General features: G+C 34.3%; 2 protein-coding genes and 1 long non-coding RNA gene across 3 annotated transcripts; 1 reads left to right on the top strand and 2 right to left on the bottom strand.

Annotated features, from left to right (window-relative positions):
* LOC107606841 (probable LRR receptor-like protein kinase At1g51890) lies at positions 8,020–9,063 on the top strand. Its single transcript, XM_021121227.1, has 4 exons — positions 8,020–8,043; positions 8,128–8,208; positions 8,561–8,739; positions 8,824–9,063. The coding sequence occupies exons 3-4, from the start codon at positions 8,676–8,678 to the stop codon at positions 9,039–9,041; spliced, it is 282 nt and encodes a 93-aa protein (XP_020976886.1). The 5' UTR covers positions 8,020–8,043; positions 8,128–8,208; positions 8,561–8,675; the 3' UTR covers positions 9,042–9,063.
* On the bottom strand, positions 12,182–13,520 carry LOC107606849 (NADP-dependent malic enzyme 4, chloroplastic-like; the record flags this gene model as incomplete). Its single annotated transcript, XM_021109550.1, has 7 exons — positions 12,182–12,457; positions 12,543–12,617; positions 12,712–12,789; positions 12,881–12,970; positions 13,070–13,168; positions 13,260–13,313; positions 13,428–13,520. Coding segments are annotated over 7 exons (765 nt in total), but the record flags the coding sequence as incomplete, so codon positions are not given.
* Positions 13,697–14,339, bottom strand: LOC110271091. The gene is made up of 3 exons (XR_002361211.1): positions 14,121–14,339; positions 13,935–14,006; positions 13,697–13,850 (listed from the first exon to the last, which is right to left on the bottom strand). It is a non-coding gene; the product is annotated as an uncharacterized LOC110271091 (long non-coding RNA).

Genomic DNA, 19,377 nt, shown 5'->3' with positions numbered 1-19,377 from the left:
TAATAGAAGTTGAACGCATCATTTTTAAGTTAACTTAATTTATACGTATTTAGTGCATTAATAGACACTAATTTACCATTTTATAAGGATTAATTAAAATAGTATATATTTTGTTCTAAATAAAAATAAGGTTTAATTATTCTGTTGGTTCCTATAGTTTTACTGATTTTTTAATTAGGTTTCTATATTTTTTCTATTTCGATTGAGTCTTTGTACCATATTAGATTTTTTAACTAAGTCCCTGTCGTGACGAAAATGCTGAAATTAACGGAATATTCTGTTAAACAAAGTGAATATGCCTAATACTTGACTGAATATTATGTATAGTTTAACAGAATATTCCGTTAATTTCAATATTTTTATCACGGTAGAGACTTAGTTACAAAATTTGATATGGTATAAAGACCTAATTAAAAAAAATATAGGAACCTAATTGAAAATTTGGTGAAACTATATTGGGACTGACAGAATAATTAAACCTAAAAATAATATACGTGCGTAAAGATTTAAAAGAAGGGTATTTTTCCAAGGGTTACCTAAAACAGATGAGGTTGGACCTGAACATTATAATGCCCTACCACACAGAGCTTTACGCCTAGGTCATAAATCATAGGTGGCGAGGCACTACGACTTCTAAAAAGTAAAAATACGTACGTAGGTATATATAAAAGATAGTTTAACTAGGAATCTTGAAGAACCGGAGGTGCCTCACATCCTGCATTTGAAAAATAACAAATACGTATGGAATGAGAACCGGAGGTTCTCAGTATGGTAACAGTGCCCAATAGATAAGACATAAGGCTCCGGAAAGCCAAAGACAATCCTAAACTTCTACAACCCAGATCAAAGCCTAAAGTTCTCACTAACCAGAAATATGATCATTCTACCTAGGGATACTAATCTACTAATCTATCTCTTCAATTCCAATTCTCTACAAACCTCCCAATCGCCAATTTGGGATAACCCTCAGCGTCACCTCCACCAACATCAGGGATCTCTCAAAGCAAACACATACAAAGCATACAAGTAATACACAGTTAAAAAAATAGATACAGCATTTAATAAGTCACATAGCATATAAATATAGACAAACAATTAGGCAAAGCCAAACACAATATGCATACTCAAAAAAAAATCATACAATGCACATGATGCATGTCTACCCTATAGCCGATGAGTCTCATCTGTCGATTATCCAGCCAAACTCGACATGTCCGGTAGCGAACCCTGAATAGTCCCTGCGTACGTGAATCCTCAAGAGTCTATGCATATATATTTAATCATTCATTTATCATCTCATTGGGGGAGATCTTCTGGAAAGGTATAAGCGTCCGGCCATACTTACAACGTAGGGTCAAGGGAATCTCAAATCTTAACCTAGCACAAGTGGGGGCGAGCCACTGCGTTTATCCAGGGAAATGCAGATAAATTATAATTACCAACCTGGAGCGAGTGGGGCAAACCACACCTTTGCATCTACCCAGGAGCTCAAATCATCTTAACTCAGAGCAAGTGGGGCGAACCACACCCTTGCATCTACCCGAAAAACCTCAACAACCAACCTGGAGCAAGTGGGACAAAACCACAACCCTTGCGTCTACCCAAGAGGTACGTTCTCATATATCTAGGAGGAAAAAAGGAGGGGATCCTAACCTCCCACCATCTTCCTGGAGGCGATTTTACGATATCAGGAGGAACAAAGAAAGGGATCCTCACCTTCCACCACACTTTCAGGAAAGAGAGCTCAAGATGAACAATCATGCCTAATTCAGTTTCATAATCAAAAGATATTTCTTCAAACTTATCTCTACTATACTCTGGTATATGTTCTCTTTAATCCACTCAGTACACTCCACAAAGTCTCTAGTTAAACCACCCACAGTACTCTACAAATCCTAAGTCACTGGCTCTAAATTCATAACAGAAAATACCTCTTTTATTTCACCTAGTACACTCCCGCTCGTCTCAAAACCTAAACAGTAGCTATCGGAACGTAAACAAGGGTTACGGAAATTCACAAGCTTATTGGAAAGGCCAAACAGTTAAACACAAATTTTTGGTGTGAAAGACAGGCTTGTGCGTACGCATCATTATTGTGCGTACGCACACACCAGAACAAATTTCCAACGTGTGCGTACCTATCATAGTGTGTGTACGCACAACTTGTAAAAATTTCAGGGTGTGCATGCGCACACTCCTCGTGCGTACGCATGAGTCTCAACACACGCTCTGCCCTGTGCGTGCGCACAATAGTGTGCGTGGGCACACAAACCAAAAATTCTGGTTTTCTGCAGCATCACAAAGTTTAGTTTTTTATACCTAACTTTCAACGTTTATAATTTTCTCTGTAAAACTCCATTTCCCTTCATCTTTAAATCATTTTAAAGTTCTCATCATCATCTTCAATTTATGATAAAGTTCACTCAAATTCAAACTTCGAGGGCCAATTCATAACCCGTCGAAGTTGGTTAAAATTTTATTTTTACCAAATTTGCATAAATACTCATTTTGACCAATTCTTCAATTTAATTCAATTCTAACCACTTCCTTACCATTTCTAAGCCTTTCAAACATTCAATCGTCAACTTCTAATCATTTAAGACTAACCAAACCAATTTTCATTCATTTATCACATTCATTACCAAGCAAACCATGAACAAAAACCATACTCCAATCCAATTCAATTTCCCAATTCAATCCTCATCAATAATCAATATAAATTAACCCAAACTACACCCAAATCAATATCAACCATACCAAATTCAGTCCTTCAACACCTAACAAGTATTACTTTCAAATCATCAACTCATTCAACCCAAACCTAATCACTCACTTTCAAACAAATTCAATCCACCATTTGAAATCCAACCAAATTTTCCAACAATCATCATAAAAATCAAAATCATTAACAATCAATAACATCACAATCATTATTCATCACATTTCATCCGCATACTATACCAAATCTTCATTTAAATAACCAACTCATGCAATACATCGTATCTTAAGGGCAACCAACCTAAGTTTCACACCACATTATATATTATCTACAAGAAATCAAAACCATACCTTAGCCAATTTTTTCCAAGCTTCAAGACACCACCAAATCTCATTTTCACCAACTTCCAAAGCTCCAACCCAAATTCAACAATTCCCGGCCACTGAAGCTAAGTTTCAAACACTCAAATCGCCAATTCAACACCAATTTAATATTAAATTCCATCTAGTTCCACATAATATAGAAAAATTAATACTAGAGTTTACAATTATCCATAAACCACAAGGGTTAGAGTTTCTTTACCTTACCCACGGATGATTAGGATAAAACCCAATAATTACCCAATGCTAGAGCACACCTAAACTATTAAAATCATGAAAATATCATGAAATCAGAATGGAAGAGATAACTGGGAAAGAAATTCAAAGTGCTTTACCACTTTGTTCAAATAGAATTAAAGATCATGGCGAGGTAAATGTGTGGCTCCAAACAGTGCAGCGATCGAAACTCTAGATTGAAAGTTATGAGCAATTGAAATTTGGAGAGAAAAGGGTTTTAGGCTTTCGCTCTATTCTCTTCAATCTCACTGTGGAACAAAATGGGGAAGGGAAGAAGGCTGAATACCTAAAGGGGTGATGGTTTAAGGGTTGGGCTTGGGCCCAACATAGGTCCGGTTCAATCAGTTTAGTTCGTTGGTCCAATTTTAGGCCAAAACCTTTAATATTAGTATTTTAATTCGTATTTTAATTATTTTTACTTCTCTAGATTATAAAATTTAATTTTCTAGTTTTCTTAGCTCATAATTAATTTCTTAGTTAATTATTTATTAATTTATCGAGTTTTATATCCTACCCACCTAAATAAGAAATTTGTCCCCAAAATTCAATCATCTGTGCGGTTAGCCCTTCCTCATCTCCAATTCAAGCTCCCACATATGTTCCTCGAATTTGGCTCAATTCCAAGGAACCTTTACTAATGATCCTTCTTTTCCTCGAAGTTTCTCGATGCTAACATTATCAATCTTGACCAGAATCACTTAAAACGTCAAATCTTCTTTCAATTGAACTGATTCAGGTTGTAAGACATGGGTTGCATCAGATGTGTACTTCCAAAGCTGCAAAATATGGAGTACGTCGTGTAGGTTCGAAAGATACAGTGGTAAAACTATTTGATACGTCACCAGCCACCAAATCCACCTTAATACCTCAAACAGTCCAATGTACCTCGAGTTCAACTTCTTAGATTTTGATTTCTCATCCAATTTCAGTTTGTTGAAGTAAACTTCATGAATACAGGAATTCCTTCTTCAAAATTGAAAAGTTTTCTCCTCAAGTCCGCATAACTCTTTTGTCGGGTTTTCATAGTGAGAATCTTCACTTTATCTCTTCTCCGTCGTCTCGGCTATCATTTCGGGACTTAAGACACTTGATTCTTCGGTTTCATTTCAATACAGAGGCGATTCACGCACCGTACAATCTTACTATCTCTCTGATGTATAGTCTCACTAATTTCTTCAATGAATAGTTTGCTTTAATAGGCAAAAGGTAAGTAGACTTAGTCACTCCATACATGATTACTTACGGCATCAAATCTTGTCCTAGACTCCGGCAAATCCATTACGAAGTTCATAGCTATACCTTCCCATTTTCATTGTGGAACCCCAAAGATTGCAGCATTCCAGATATCTTCTAGTGCTCAATCTTCCCTTTCTCATCCGTCAAACACTCAATTACATGCGTCGCCACGTTGTCCTTCATCTCTGGCCACTCAAAATATCTTCTTTGATTCATGGTATGTCTTAGTAATCTTAGGGTAAATTTGAAAATCCTCTCTTGTGAGCTTCAGATAATAGTTTTCATCTCAAACTTCCGACTTTGGCACAAAATCCTCTCTTTATTACTCCAAAATCCTCCTCTGTCTCCTTTGGTCTCTTCTTGATTCAACAGGCTTCAATATCTTTAGTAACTTCTTACCCTCTTGCTGCACTGTCTGAATTTCAGCCTTACAACTATTTAAAATTCGCAATTGATTCAGTCTGATACATCCAGCTACTTTCTCAACAACCAACTTAAGACTCTAAACTCATTTAACAATTCTTCCTCTTGAATCAGCATCCAAGCAACACTCAAAGACTTTCTGCTCAGGGCGTTTGCTACTACATCACGATGTTGTGTCAGCACGCATTCTAAATCCTTCGATAATACATTGTAGTAATTCTGATTAGTTCATTAGGTTCGGGTATCAAAAATACTAGCACTGAGGTTAATCTTTCTCTCGAAGTTAGAAAGCTTTCTTCACATTCAGGAATCCGTACAAATGGTGCATCCTAGCACATCAACTTAATCAGTAGCTATGTGTTCTAACTATAATACAATTAAAATTGGTCAACAAGGTAAAATGGACTTTCTATCATCATCTTCTAATAACATATGCGACGAAGGGGGGCCATTTTTCCAATGAGCTAATCCTTCCCAACACATGCCCATAAATGTGGTCTTCTTTTTACTATCCTTAAGCTTCAGCTCCATTGCCTCCACACAAAAACCTGACCATTTAAGACCCGTATCTTAAATTCACCTCCATATATGGCCGCAACTATCAAGTGGAGACTATTAAGGAATCTGCCGCTATAGAGCACATCATCAACCTAATTGCTCAGGCCCATGTTGACGCTAGTAAGCACTCCCATCCTTCCCCATCCTATGACCTACATGACCTCTTCTAGGCCCTATCCCTGGCAGATAGGCATGACAGAATTATGTCAGTTATGCTATTTTTTATCACCTCAATTTCTGTTATAGTACTTTATTGTCCAATGGGAATCAAAAAATCTTTTCAGCCTTCTAATGTTTTATCGTAACATACCTTCTGTTTTTTATTGTCGTTGCAGAGATAAGTTGTACCAAAATATAACTGGTCCAAGATGGTCATTTAGAAGAGCCACCGGTCCTCCTTCCGATAGCTATGTAATGTCATTCAGTACTAACTTTGGTGTACTACAAACAGACAAAGAAGGGCACCTCCAAGGGTGTTGTGCACAAATTCCTCGTCGTTGTCCTAGTAGGAATCGGGTCTGCCGCCCTTAGTGTGACTGGAAGATACTCACCGAACGAACACCTAACACACGGGCCATGATTATGAAGGTGCTTGAGTTATTAGGGTAGGAAATGGATGACTACAACTACGATCAGTTGGAGGAATGCAGAGCTATGATGTATGAACTCCAATTTGAGGTAGATACCCTGACGAGGAACTACCTAGATACCAAAGAGATCTACACTAACCTACAGATGTCCGTTAACCCAGATTTCATGTCGTCGGACTCCAGTTAGACTGATGATGACCAACCTCGGCCCCGCAACAGTTACTTTGGTTACATGTCTTGTCATTCGCCTTGGTTGTTAGTGGCGCTTATATAGTTTAGTTTTACACAGATTTCTACTTGGATGAGATAATACCATAACAAAATAGATGAATGATCAAACAAATAAAACAGATAAGAAGAAGAAAAGTTCTGCTGAGGTAGAACCCATTCATTGCCAGATATCATTTAAATTTTGTAACTTTACATGCGGGCCATGATGATACAAAGAATCAGGGATAGACCAAAAATAGTAGAAGAATAGTATTTACAAGGCACCAATAGTAAGGACCAACAACTAGAACCATTTGCCAACACTTACATAGTTTCTAAGTCTACTAAGAATGAAAATTAGACCGCATACGTGAACTTTAGCTCACTTTATTAAGAACAAAAATATATTATTATTAGGTAAATTCTACTCTACCCTTCCTGTAATAACATGTATATTACCCTCTGTGACATGTCATCCTTTAATTGGTTGTTATGTTAACTATGGTTAAACTATTGATAATTAAATTATAGCCCAAAGTGGGTAATTATATAATTTACTAAAATATTAAAAATTCAGTCTTTGATTCTTCCCCAAATCAGCCTCCCACACAATGAACCCTAATCTTCTGTATTTCCTCCCCCGTTCCAGCACCGTCGCCGCCACCCGAGGATAACCGCCTCATTGGGTGTCCCATTCTCTCTGTCTGTCGTGCCATCTCCGTGCTCGAAAGCATCGCCGCCGCCGTCGTCACAAGCAGTGCCGCCTTCCTCACGGTATCCTTCCCTCTCATGAAATTGCATTGCAGAATCCCTTATCCACTCTGCAATAACCACCAAGTGTGATGAACATGAATCAAATGGCTTCTTTAACTTGTTCATCGTCTTCATCCTTCTCAACAAAGCTTCCTCTTCATTCTTCAACACCTCTAAAAAGAACAAGAAGAAGAAGCAACTACGATTTTCTAAGAATGGTGACTCGTTCCTGTCTCGATGACAGTTCAGCACTTCTCCGAGCAACTCAATACACTGTATGCCTATGAAACTTGAATTCCCAGTTCTGCAGCTTTTAAAATTTGCAACTTTGCAATTTACTATGTGTGATTAATGTATGATTTTTCATGCATGCCAATTCAGAATTCACTAGCTTTGTTATCATAATCCCTAGTTTCATGTTTTACTTAGCAATGTTTGTCAAAAATCCTTTCTCTTTTTGTTGGGTTGCTTTCTGTGAATTAGTTGATATAGTATTGCATTCTTGTTGTTGATGCCTAGTATTGTAATGTATGCAGCATTTTGTTTTCCAGATTTTAGGGTTACTAGGCTTATGTTAGGATTAAAACTCCTTTTTTATTTTAATGGCACCCCAAGAATCACATCCTTGTAAGTATGCATATATAGATTTAATTTATTAAGTATAATGAACCGTTTATAATGTATTTGGAAATTCATGCAGGAATTTATCTTCAAGAGGACTCACTGGACACATAGCAGTTTATATCTCCAAGCTTACTGAGTTAAAGTCCTTATGAGTGACTCGAATGCAAATTCGTTGAATTTTTGTATGTTTTTTCCTATCCTCCACTTGGATTGTAGTGATTTGAGTTTGTTGTGTCAGGGATTTATCAAATAATAGCTTAATTGGGGAGATACCTATTTTTTTGGTAGAAAACCCGCCATCGCTTAGAGTCCTGTAAGTTTATTTCATACTCTCTGCATTAATATAAATTATTGATTTTGTTGTTACAAAAAAATAAAGAAGCATTTTCTTTTGTAGAAACTTGCAGAATAACAACCTCACAGGTCTAATTCCAAATGCACTTCTCCAAAAGTCAAGTGAAGGTGTACTATCACTTAGGTATGTATCTTACTCTTATTTAATTTGATACCCTGAATCAGCAATACCTGTTATTTACATAATTACATGAATTTCTACAATTATGTAGTATCCCATATCAATTTCAGCATACTAGAACGTCACGGGTATACTTTTCACATAAAATATTTTACATGTAGCGAATGTACTAAAATGTATTACCTTCCATGTAACTATTATTTTCTTGATTTCATTATTTCTCTTTTATCTTATACGCATACATACAACTTTAAATCATGACACATGGAAACTTGAAAGTAAGAACCTCCATAGAGATTGCAAACCAAATGTAGCTTTTCACTTTAACTTAATTCTTGTTACTGAATGATGCTAGGTTGGGGCAAAATCTAAATCTATGTGAATCTGGTCCTTGTGACCAACAGACAAAAGATAAAAGCAAGGAAAACAATCCAGTTATTTATATACTAGCATCTGTTTCTACATTTTTGATGCTCCTACTGGTAGTTCTTGCAGCAGTTAACATCATTTACATTAAAAAGAGAAAGCTAAAAGGTAAAAGAAACAATACTTCAAAACTACAATTTACAGTCCTCTAAGTACAATTAACCATGACACACATTTTGACCTTAAAATTAGATGATGTCTACATTCATATGGAATCTGGTGATCCTTTGGAATCCAAGCGCCGACAATATTCATTCGATGACGTTGTTAACATGACCAATAACTTTGAGAGAGTCCTCGGTAGAGGTGGATTTGGAACAGTTTACTATGGCATTATTGATGATATTCCAGTAGCTGTCAAGATGCTTTTGCAATCATCAGCACAAGGATATCAGGAATTTCTTGCATAGGTAAATTTGATAATAAAAATGTTGGTTATCTAATATTTCTTGAATCTCAATACAAAATATTCAATAAGTATAAAAACAAAGGTAAATTCTACTTTACCCTTCCTATAATAACATGTATATTACCCTCTATGACATGTCATCCTTTAATTGGTTGCTATGTTAACTATGGTTAAACTATTGGTAATTAAATTATAGCCCAAAGTGGGTAATTATATAATTTACTAAAATAGTAAAAATTCAATCTTTGATTCTTCTCCAAATTCAGATGACGTAAATGCTTTGATCTCATTGGTTTTTTTGAAGGACTTGCAAGTTGTCCACCAGCAAGTACGAGATTCTGGATATGGAGATTTATTGCCGATGAATCTTTAGCTATTGCTGCTTCAAGTATCCTTCCTCGTTGGAATTACTTTCGTTTTCTCAGATTCTTAGGTCCCCCCCCCAAAAAAAACACCAAAAAAAAAAGGGAAAAATCATATATGTTTTGTTAACTATGTTATTCTTTGTAAGCAAGAGTAAGAAACAGAGGTTGGTTCCTTGACTAGTCTTACTTGTTTATTATTTTATCTTATTAGCTCAGGAAATCACTCTATCAACCTGTATAGTTGCTCAAAATAATGCATTGTTCGCTTTGCTGGTGTCAAATAATTTTGCTCAGATAAAAAGCAATGTGTTTAAGCGATACAGCATGGACAATGTATACAGTTTGGTTTACTTTGGTAAGTTATTGTACCTACTAGAGTTTATTTTCCTTTGATTTCTGCTTATTTGGTATATTGATAATTAGTTCCTATGCTAAATAGAAAATTATGCAAACCCTTTTAGAATATGATGAATAGAAGTCACTTTTTAAGCAAAATGAAAGTTAGATATGGCGTTGAAGTCCATGATTAGTGCATCCCTTTTATTTAAATTCTAATTTTGTTAGGACTTAATGGGTTGCATTGGTTAAACACTAATAAATATTTTATGTATGCGTTTTGATCTTTTAAGGAAATATGATATGAATATGATAAGGGTATTATGGGCAATTAGGAGGTACATTATTAGTGAGTGAGAGTTATGGGAATATGTATGCGAAATGATAATTGATATCATCAAGCATTCATTCATTGCTAAATTCAATGACATGAAACCCATTACATACTCTGAGTTCCTTGAAGACCTCTGTAAACAGGTATTTTCATCTGATTTTATGCGCATTTCATCCATGCACTATTATTGGTTGTTTATTTTGATTAAAAAGGCATTAAACAGCTGGTTGTGCATGGTTAATTTGCATATGTTTCAAATCCCTCACGGGGTATCTTGAATTTGAGTGGCTTTATGAGCAATAATACATTGAAAATACCACAGCCTTCCATAATTCAATTTCCAAATTCTTTTTGTGATTATCTGTTGTAAACTTGTAATATGTTTTTCTTTATTGCGATATCGAATCCAATATGGTTTTATATGCCTTTTGTATTCCTTTATAGCAGTATGGTTCAATCTCTCTAAATAACTTGGTCATTTTTCTTCTCAATTGATTGTGTCCCTTTGATTTCTTTCATTATTATTTCTTTGATTTATAGTTTAATTCCAGTGAGTTCAGTTTATAAGTGAACACTTTTACCATATTTCACCAAAAAGCAAGAAAAGAAAAAGAGAACGAGAATACTTTTACCATATGGAAGGGGTTTTTTTTAATATAAATAGGCATTTGCACATGGTGTATCCTATTGGAAAGCAAGAATATGCTATTTAGTTGACACTTGAAAAAGCCAACTATTACTGCATAAAGAATGATGTATAATTATGCAACTTTAAATAAAATTTTAAATAAAATTCCAAGAGCTGCCGAAATTAGGAGAATTGTAATGTCTTAGTGACTTTCCAAGAAATGAATATGCAAAACTAGTTCTTTTTTTTTTTCCTTAAGAGAGATATATATATTAGAGCTATGGGGTGCTGTAGGGCATGGTAATTTAAGGTTTCTGCATATTTCAGTGGCAAAATTAAATTATTGAAGGACAAGTCATGTGTGTCTGATCGAGCATGCTATTGGCTAGGTTTTTTTTCTTATTCAGAAAAATGTCAAAACGAAGCACCCTCAGTTGCTATATGAATCAAAACCAAGCACCCTCTGTAGGTGTATATCATTGACTTTGGTATTGCTAAGAAATACATGGACATTTCTACACATCAGCATATTCCTTACAGGTCTCCTTTTTTTTACAATCATTCTTACTTTATATTTATTTTATTTGATTTTATGTACCTTGGTTAAAAGATTCAACATGAAATTATTTTGGATTTTTTGAATTCTAGAATGATCTTTTACTATGGAAAAACCGATATCTGAAATGTTAAGATATTGCTGCTCATGATAGACTGACTATTTAATTGTTGAGATTTATGGTAAAAGAGTAGCACATAAATCTATAAATAAATTTGTGGCTGTTTGCTATCATACAAATGGCCAAGGCTGGAGAAGACAACAAGAGCGACTTCAGCATCACAAAGCACAGACAGTTCATATTAGAATTATCTTTATAATCTTTTATTTTATCTAAATTTAATTTTTTATATTTTTAGATTTAATTCAAAAAATTTGTGTTAATGTTAGAATAGAAATGGAAAGCAACAAGAAATGGTGTTGGAAAGTCCAAGTAAAAGCATAGGCTCAACAAAATCAGACAGCAGAATAGAAATAGAAGTGAAACATATTCAAGGAAGGAAGAAGAGAAAACCAAAATAGTGATGAGCAAGAGCAACAATGAATCAACAAACAAGAATACCAACAATAAAGTAAACAATACCAACAAACAGCAACAATGAATCAATGATTTTAGAACAAAAATTAGTGAAATTACATAGTAACTCATCAGTATTACTAACAAATTTTCAAAACAAGCAAAATAAATGCAGCAAACCAAAAATCAATTCAGAATCACATAATCACAGAATCAGAATCACAGAATCATAGAATTTGAACTAAGCAAAACAAGCAAATTTGAACCCAGCAACTCAGAAACACAGAATCAAAGTTATTAACAAGAAAGTAACAAAACCCTAAACAAATCCAGCAACTTAGAATCACAGAAATTATAATTAACAAAATTAAGCCCTAACTATTTCATAATTATAAACCCAAGTTATCAACAATAAACTGAGGTGGAGGTGGCGACCTGCTGTGTTGATCGTGGGTGGCCAGAACCCAGAAACGCTGCTGAGTGGAGGTGGCAAGGTGTTGTGTTGATCGTGGCCTCGTGGGTGCTGTCTGTTGTGCTGCCTTGTTGGGTCAGTCGGTGGTGGCGAGGTGCTGTGTTGATCTGGGTCTTCGCGTTTGTGGTGCATTGGCGGTGGGGAATCTCTGCTCTGTTCGGCGGTAGAGAATCTCTACTCTGTTCGGGAAATATGTATGCATTATTGGCCTATCATCAAAGAAAACATCTGAATCAGACTATGTTCTATGCAAAATTTCTTTTTCTTACATATGAATTCTAAAGAACTATAAACCTGGCCAGGCACAAAAACTTTTCCTTCATACTCAACAGGAGGGAACGGGCTTCCGCTAGTGAAAATGGCGCGACCCTGATGATACCAAACATGTACAAGGTAAGAATATAGAAATTAAACTCAAAACCCGAACTTAATTATAGAAATACTACTAGGGGTATCTTATTACCTGGCTCCACTTGTAAGCCTCTTCAGCAGTACATTCTGATTGTGAAGATGGGTTGGAAAGTGAAAGAATGATAGGTTTCTGCATGCATTATCATGTAATAGACTTGTTAGCTTAAATGGACATGAACTATCATAGTAGTTGGAAAAACAGATTGAAATAGTAGTAGTACCTCATTGATTGAAGCCATTGCCTCAATAACCTCTTTAGTGAAAGTTCTTCCTTGTCCAGAGGTTCCAATCAACACTGTTGGTTTGATTTTCTGAGAGGGTAACATAGACATAGATAAAGTAAAAATATTGAAACTTTTGCTGTGTGTGCGTGTGCGCACATGTGTAATGGACAGAAAGATCGATCATACATTAACAGCGTCTACGAGTCGATGAACAGGTTCGTGATCATGGGCCCATGGCTTCTTAAAATGTTGAAGCGATTCTTTTCGGGAACTAACAATCAATCCCTGCAGAAGTAAGGGGATCAAGAATATTACTAACAGAAAATCAGAATCTACTTTGTATAAGTGGATAAGCTTGGATGAATTCAACGCTAACCTTTGAGTCCACCAACCAAATGTTCTTGCGCACTTCATCTAGTGGGGCATTAGTCTACATCAAGAAGGGTAGTTTCTTAATAAATCTAAAGTACTCATCAAATGAATATCATAACATTAATGAAAGTGTTTAGATACTTCAAACATCATATCAGTAATAGAAAGAAACCTGTTTTGATGTTTCAAGTGCAATACGTTCTGCAATTCTAGTCCAGCCTACAATCACCAATATAATTAAAAGTTTAAGACCATTAGAACCACATCCTCATCTTAGAACCAATGAAGGAAGCATGAGCACAGTCATAGAATTGCATGGACCTACCTCTCCAGCACCAAGGAATAAGAATCTGTGGTCAGCCAAGTTGCCCCCAACCAATTTCAGAGCTGCAACTAGTCCAGCAAGGACCAGTGATGCTGTACCCTGGAACAATGCGATACGGTTTCAGAGCTAGATATATTATAGTTACCAAAGTATAGGAATTAAGTATTGATGACTAGTATTCCTTATTTGAATATCATCATTGAAAACAAGATGGGTTGATCTATATTTTTCAAGTAGATCAAATGCGTTGTGGTTCGCAAAGTCTTCAAACTATAACAGATTCATAAAAAAAAAGACAAGTTAGTAAGCACTTCACACCCAATAAAAAAGATGGCTTGTCATATTGGCGAATACCTGAATGAGGACTTTCTCTCCATAATTTTGCTTGACAACACTCATAAATTCATGCATAAGTTCAGCATATTCCTGGATTCAGAAAAATTAAACCGAAGTCAACATTAGGACATATTGTATAAGTGATAGCTTAATTTAAAAATGATTAACTCCATGATGACTCAAAAAAGAATATTAATCACAAACTTGCCTAGTCGCCCGTCTTTGCTTGAGCCCTATATATAACTCATCATTCAACAAGTTCTCGTTGTTTGTTCCCACATCAATGGTGATAGGAAAACACTGAAATTTTTTATCAGATTATATTATATTTATAGGCATGACAAGAAATGGAAGGCATAATCATTGTGAGTTTATGATAGTGATAATTTATAGGATATACTTACGGTAGACAGACAAACTCCTCCGAGTGCTGTACATAAAGAAAGTTTTCCAACTGGTATTCCCATTCTCTGAAGAAACAACATGTTACCAAAGATTAGATTGCAACATTAGACCTGATTCATAAAACAATATGATTCATAAATTTCAACAAGTACAGAAGAAATTACCTGACAACCAAGATCCCCAAGACCCAAGATCCATTCTCCATCAGTTACAACAATGAATTGAATGTTCTTCTCAGGCCAATTCCTTAGTACTTCAAGAATCCTCCCCCTTTAAGTTCAAACCCAAACAATATACAACGTAATCAACACAAATAACACAGGAAATATTCATCAACAATAATTCCAAGTCAAAGTCAAGCTTACTTCTCTTTTAAGCTGATATAAAGACCCTGAGGATGCATGAAGATGCTTCCGTATTTCTGACAAGCCTCACCGACAGTTGGAGCATAGACAACTGGGAGTAACTCTTCGACGTGCTCAATAAGAAGCTTATAAAACAACCATTCATTCCTTTCCTGCAATAAGGAATATATTGAAGTGAAAGCATTAGAAGCCGAATCCGAAGCTAACAAAACAAACTGTCTGAAGAAACTTGCCCCAAGATATTATTTAACATTAAAGATGAATTTCATAGTTCTATATAAAAATAATGGGGTAAAAAAAAGGACAAGATCACAAGTATTTTGGCCAAGAAACAAGGCCACACCTGATGATCCATCATTGCCATTTACTTCTGCAATGGAACTTGATATTGACGAACGTGCTGGATCATTTTCTTCACCTACACAATGAAGTGGCAATAAACTTTTAAGCATTTAACTGATGTTCATATACACAATCCAAAAATTTGGTAAGTATGAAAAAAAAGTAGTATTAAGTGTCTTCTAATCAAATATTCGACCTGAGTTTCCTGCGGAATAACTGTCGAGGGAAGAAGACCTCGCAAGTAGTGAGCAACAGGCAAACAGCAAGCAAGCGCGTCAGCAACGCAACCATTAGCAGCAGCAGCCAAGGAACAGAGTTTCTGACGAGAAGATGGGTTTAGAGAAGGATATACGATGGGTTTAGGGAACAAAAGCTCAGCAAAACAGAGTGAGAAGCATAGACGATGGAATTAGGAAATTAGGGAAGGATTGAGAATAATGTTTTGGTTTGGGCGGGTTTAGGTTTTCCTTTTGCGCCAAATTTTGGAAAAAATTGAAAGAGGCGGCTATTTACCCAAGATTAAAATTTTTTTAAAGGGGGTTTATAAAACTCCTGTAGACTAAAAATGGAAAATCATGTAAATTGAATTCCGAAAAATGAAAAGGAAAAAAGGACTTCTCTTATCAATATTGCATGAATTTATAAAAAGTCATGGTAAATAATACCGGTAAAATAAAATATTTTTTGTAAAGCACAATGATTTTAAATTGGATGGAACACTACTCAAGTCTAGGGTACTAACCTGCTTAAATATTATATTAGTGGTTTAATATATTCAGTAGTTTTTTATAAGATTAACTTTTCTAATATACATTTTTGTAATATCCCTTCATCATATTAAACAATATTCTTTCTCTTACTGTATACTAATCTCTATACATATACCTATTATTGAATATTAAATTACATTGGCCTTCTTTCTTATTTTTTTTCTTATCCTGCTACCTTCTCTTTGCTCGATCATTATGAATTATCACCAGGTATTATCATCGCAACTTTTATCCTTGTCTATCACTATAATCTAAAACCATGTATGCTGTAAACTTTTATGAGTTGTTGAAGGTTTGCTGGAAAAATTAAGACACAAAGCATTTATAATTTTTGGCCAAATTATAAAAATTTGATGTCAGTAACCATATAAAACAATATCAAAATTTATTATTTCGAACTAAGTTAATAAAAAACAGCACATAAATGTAAGTTTTTTAATTAAAGACTTATATATTTAAGTGCAGTGTAATATAGTACATTGAGACAAAATGCAGCCATTGCAATTCCACGTGTGGCTGCTACTATATACAATTAACATTTATTTCAATATACACATTAAGTAAACTATACTTTATTGCTTGATTTTATATTTTTTGAAAAAATGATATCATATCTTCAGGATGAGATTGATTTTCATAATCGAATGTGAATCTTCTTATGGGAATTATCGTCATTTGATTACTATCCAGAAACAACAGTTATTTTAAGTTCAGAATATTATTAGATAGCTATATAATAAGTAACTTTTAAATTATGTAATGCATAAAAGTTATATCTTTGGATTTATCTTGAAATCCAAAAATTAAAGTTAAATGATATTAGCTCTTTTATTAAGCACAAAAATAAACATCAAATGACTCAACAATAGGTTCGATTAGAGAACAAAATATCCTATAACCAAAGAATCACTTAAGCTAAAAAATGCATAATAAAAATATGATGTGTCTCGGCAAATATAAAATGCGATGGAAAAAAAACTATATATCCTTTTGCAGTCGTGACTGTTTTTGTAGTATATCTTTCATATATGCATGTGCCTTATTCATAACTTCTGACTTCTTCATATTGAATTCCTTACTAACCAAGTCGATTGCTAGCCTCATCCTATAACTGTCAGAGACCTAATAATTTTAAAAAGTATGGATATATATATATATAGATACGTATTACATTTTTTTCTAATAATAAAAAAAATTTAGAAATTGAATAAATTTGGTTACCGTGATGCCAAAATCATCAGTCCACCCGCACTCTTTCATCCATTGAGCAACCCAGATACCGCGTCATTACTGTTTAGTTAAATGTGTGATTATACTACTTAATCAATTTAACCGAACACATGATTCGTACATAACAAACTCAATAGACATGACAGTAAAAAAAATTTTAAAATAATATTACTTACGAGCATTTCCTCTGTTGTGACAGGTCAGATGGTTCCACGATACGAAACTTAGAAATCCGAGGTACAGTGATTTCACTAGAATTGTAGAAAGATTTGTGTTCTAACATTCGTTCGATGAATATAACCTGTGTGACATAAAATATAATTGGATACTGTGTAGTGCAAGCAATGTAATGGGTTAATTTTTATTACCTGTCTAAAATGGATAGATTATAAAAAATTTAAAAATTATTAACTCGATATTAGTGTTAACAAATGAACCTTAATTTGAAATTAAACAAATTACTAAATCACTTACAAACCGAATTTAGCAATGATCTTAAAATACAAATTCAAATTGTAATTTCAAACGATGTCGTGTTTTTTTCGTTATATACAAAACATTCATAATAGCAAAGAGAATAAAAGTTGAAAAACTAATTTTACTTTAAAAAAAAAATCAAACTGGACCACTTACCATGGTTTCAACTGATAATAGCCTACCATAATTTTCTGTTTGGTATTTTACAAGAATCAAGCACAACGATCTTTTTTTTTTCATGTCTAAGATCATCAGGAACCAATGCTCATTGAGGTCATTGATGGGGACAAAAATCTACTTATTTACAAAATAAGGAGGATTGTGAGTCTATGTTATTAAGATAAACATACAATTTGTATTAAATAAATCAGATATTATTTACTAAAAATTAAAGAACTTACCATTGACAAGTACTCAATCTTATACATGTAGTTATCTGCATATTGTTCCCTTAGTTGATTGGGTGGTCTGGACCATGTAAATGCTAGTTGCCAATTATATTGTCATAAAAAAACATAACATCAAATTATTCATATGCTGATTGAAACTTAATCCAAACAAAATATTAAATACAAATTTATCCATAGTATTTTTTTACTAAAACTTACCGAAAAGGTTGTTGGCAGAAACCATACGGAGGGCAACTTGTTAAGCTTTTTATGCTCTTGTGTGAGAATGCAAGTAAGGGAATCTATAACCTACAAACAAATACATTTGTATATTTTTAATTTTACGATACATAACATTAACATTTTGTACTTTTTTAATATTAAATAATAAAAAATAAATATTTACATCCTGGATGACTTGTTCTCCTGGAATTAACGTGGCTAAACTTTCTCTATTTGCATATGTGGTACGAGTTGACACCAATACTTCATCCCTTTAGAATGCACATACAAATATTTAGTTCAGAAAATTGTTGTTACGAAAGTATAAATTAGACTTGCATCAAATTGAATAGTCTTATAAGGAATTACCGATTAACTTGGAACTTTAAATCCGGGCCAAAAATATAAGCGGCATAAGCAAGTTCATCCGTCGTTAGAATCATATCCTCCGGTGGTCTAAAACTAATGGGCATCCACTGCAAACACGCAGCCATCATCATGTGTAATTAAATAATAAAATTAAAAACATTAATTCTAAACAAAGTCATCACAATACAAGTTCATGTTTTTATACACATACCTGTGGAATTTTCGGGCCACATGAACGTCGCGGCAGCACAAACGATGAGGTACCCTTTTTACCAATATATATTCCCGTATTTGAATTCCAATCTAATTCAGAAGATCTTTGTGGGGAGGCATTTGGTTTGAAGAGCTCCTTGAGAGTAACGTCGTTTGCGTGGTTATCAGAATCGTTGCTAGGAGAGAATTTGTGTAGGGTGAGTTGTACAACTGTTTTTTGACATTCTTAGGATCAAATGAATTTGCTCATTATTTTATCTATGTCAACTTTGTTATCAGTTTTTGAATTATTAATATTCGTTGTATTATTAATAGCTAAATTTTCTATGTATGGATTGTCCGAACTAGATCTATTAACGGAGTACAATGGATAAGCCATTTGGTTTTGTTTTTCGAGGATTTTTGTCAAAGAGGTTATGGCTGTTGTTATCTTATCAACTGCATTAGTAAAAATAATTTCACGCTGGTGGTGGTACTGGTTGTAGTTGGGTAGTGAGTGAGCTTCAACGTGTTGAGAATGGTTCTTATTAAGGGGCGAGTTCACCTCCTTCTGTTTCTTGTTACCCATATTTAAACTTCCATGAAAATGTATTTTAAATGTTGCACGTAACAGACAAATTACGAATACATATTTAAAGCATCAACAGATACTAAATATTAATATTGTATTCTAAATATA

This window comes from Arachis ipaensis, chromosome B01 (genome assembly GCF_000816755.2).
Source record: "Arachis ipaensis cultivar K30076 chromosome B01, Araip1.1, whole genome shotgun sequence".
NCBI classification, from domain to species: domain Eukaryota; kingdom Viridiplantae; phylum Streptophyta; class Magnoliopsida; order Fabales; family Fabaceae; genus Arachis; species Arachis ipaensis.
The sequence above is the reverse complement of the archived record's forward strand: the minus strand, read 5'-3'. Positions and strand labels throughout refer to the sequence as shown.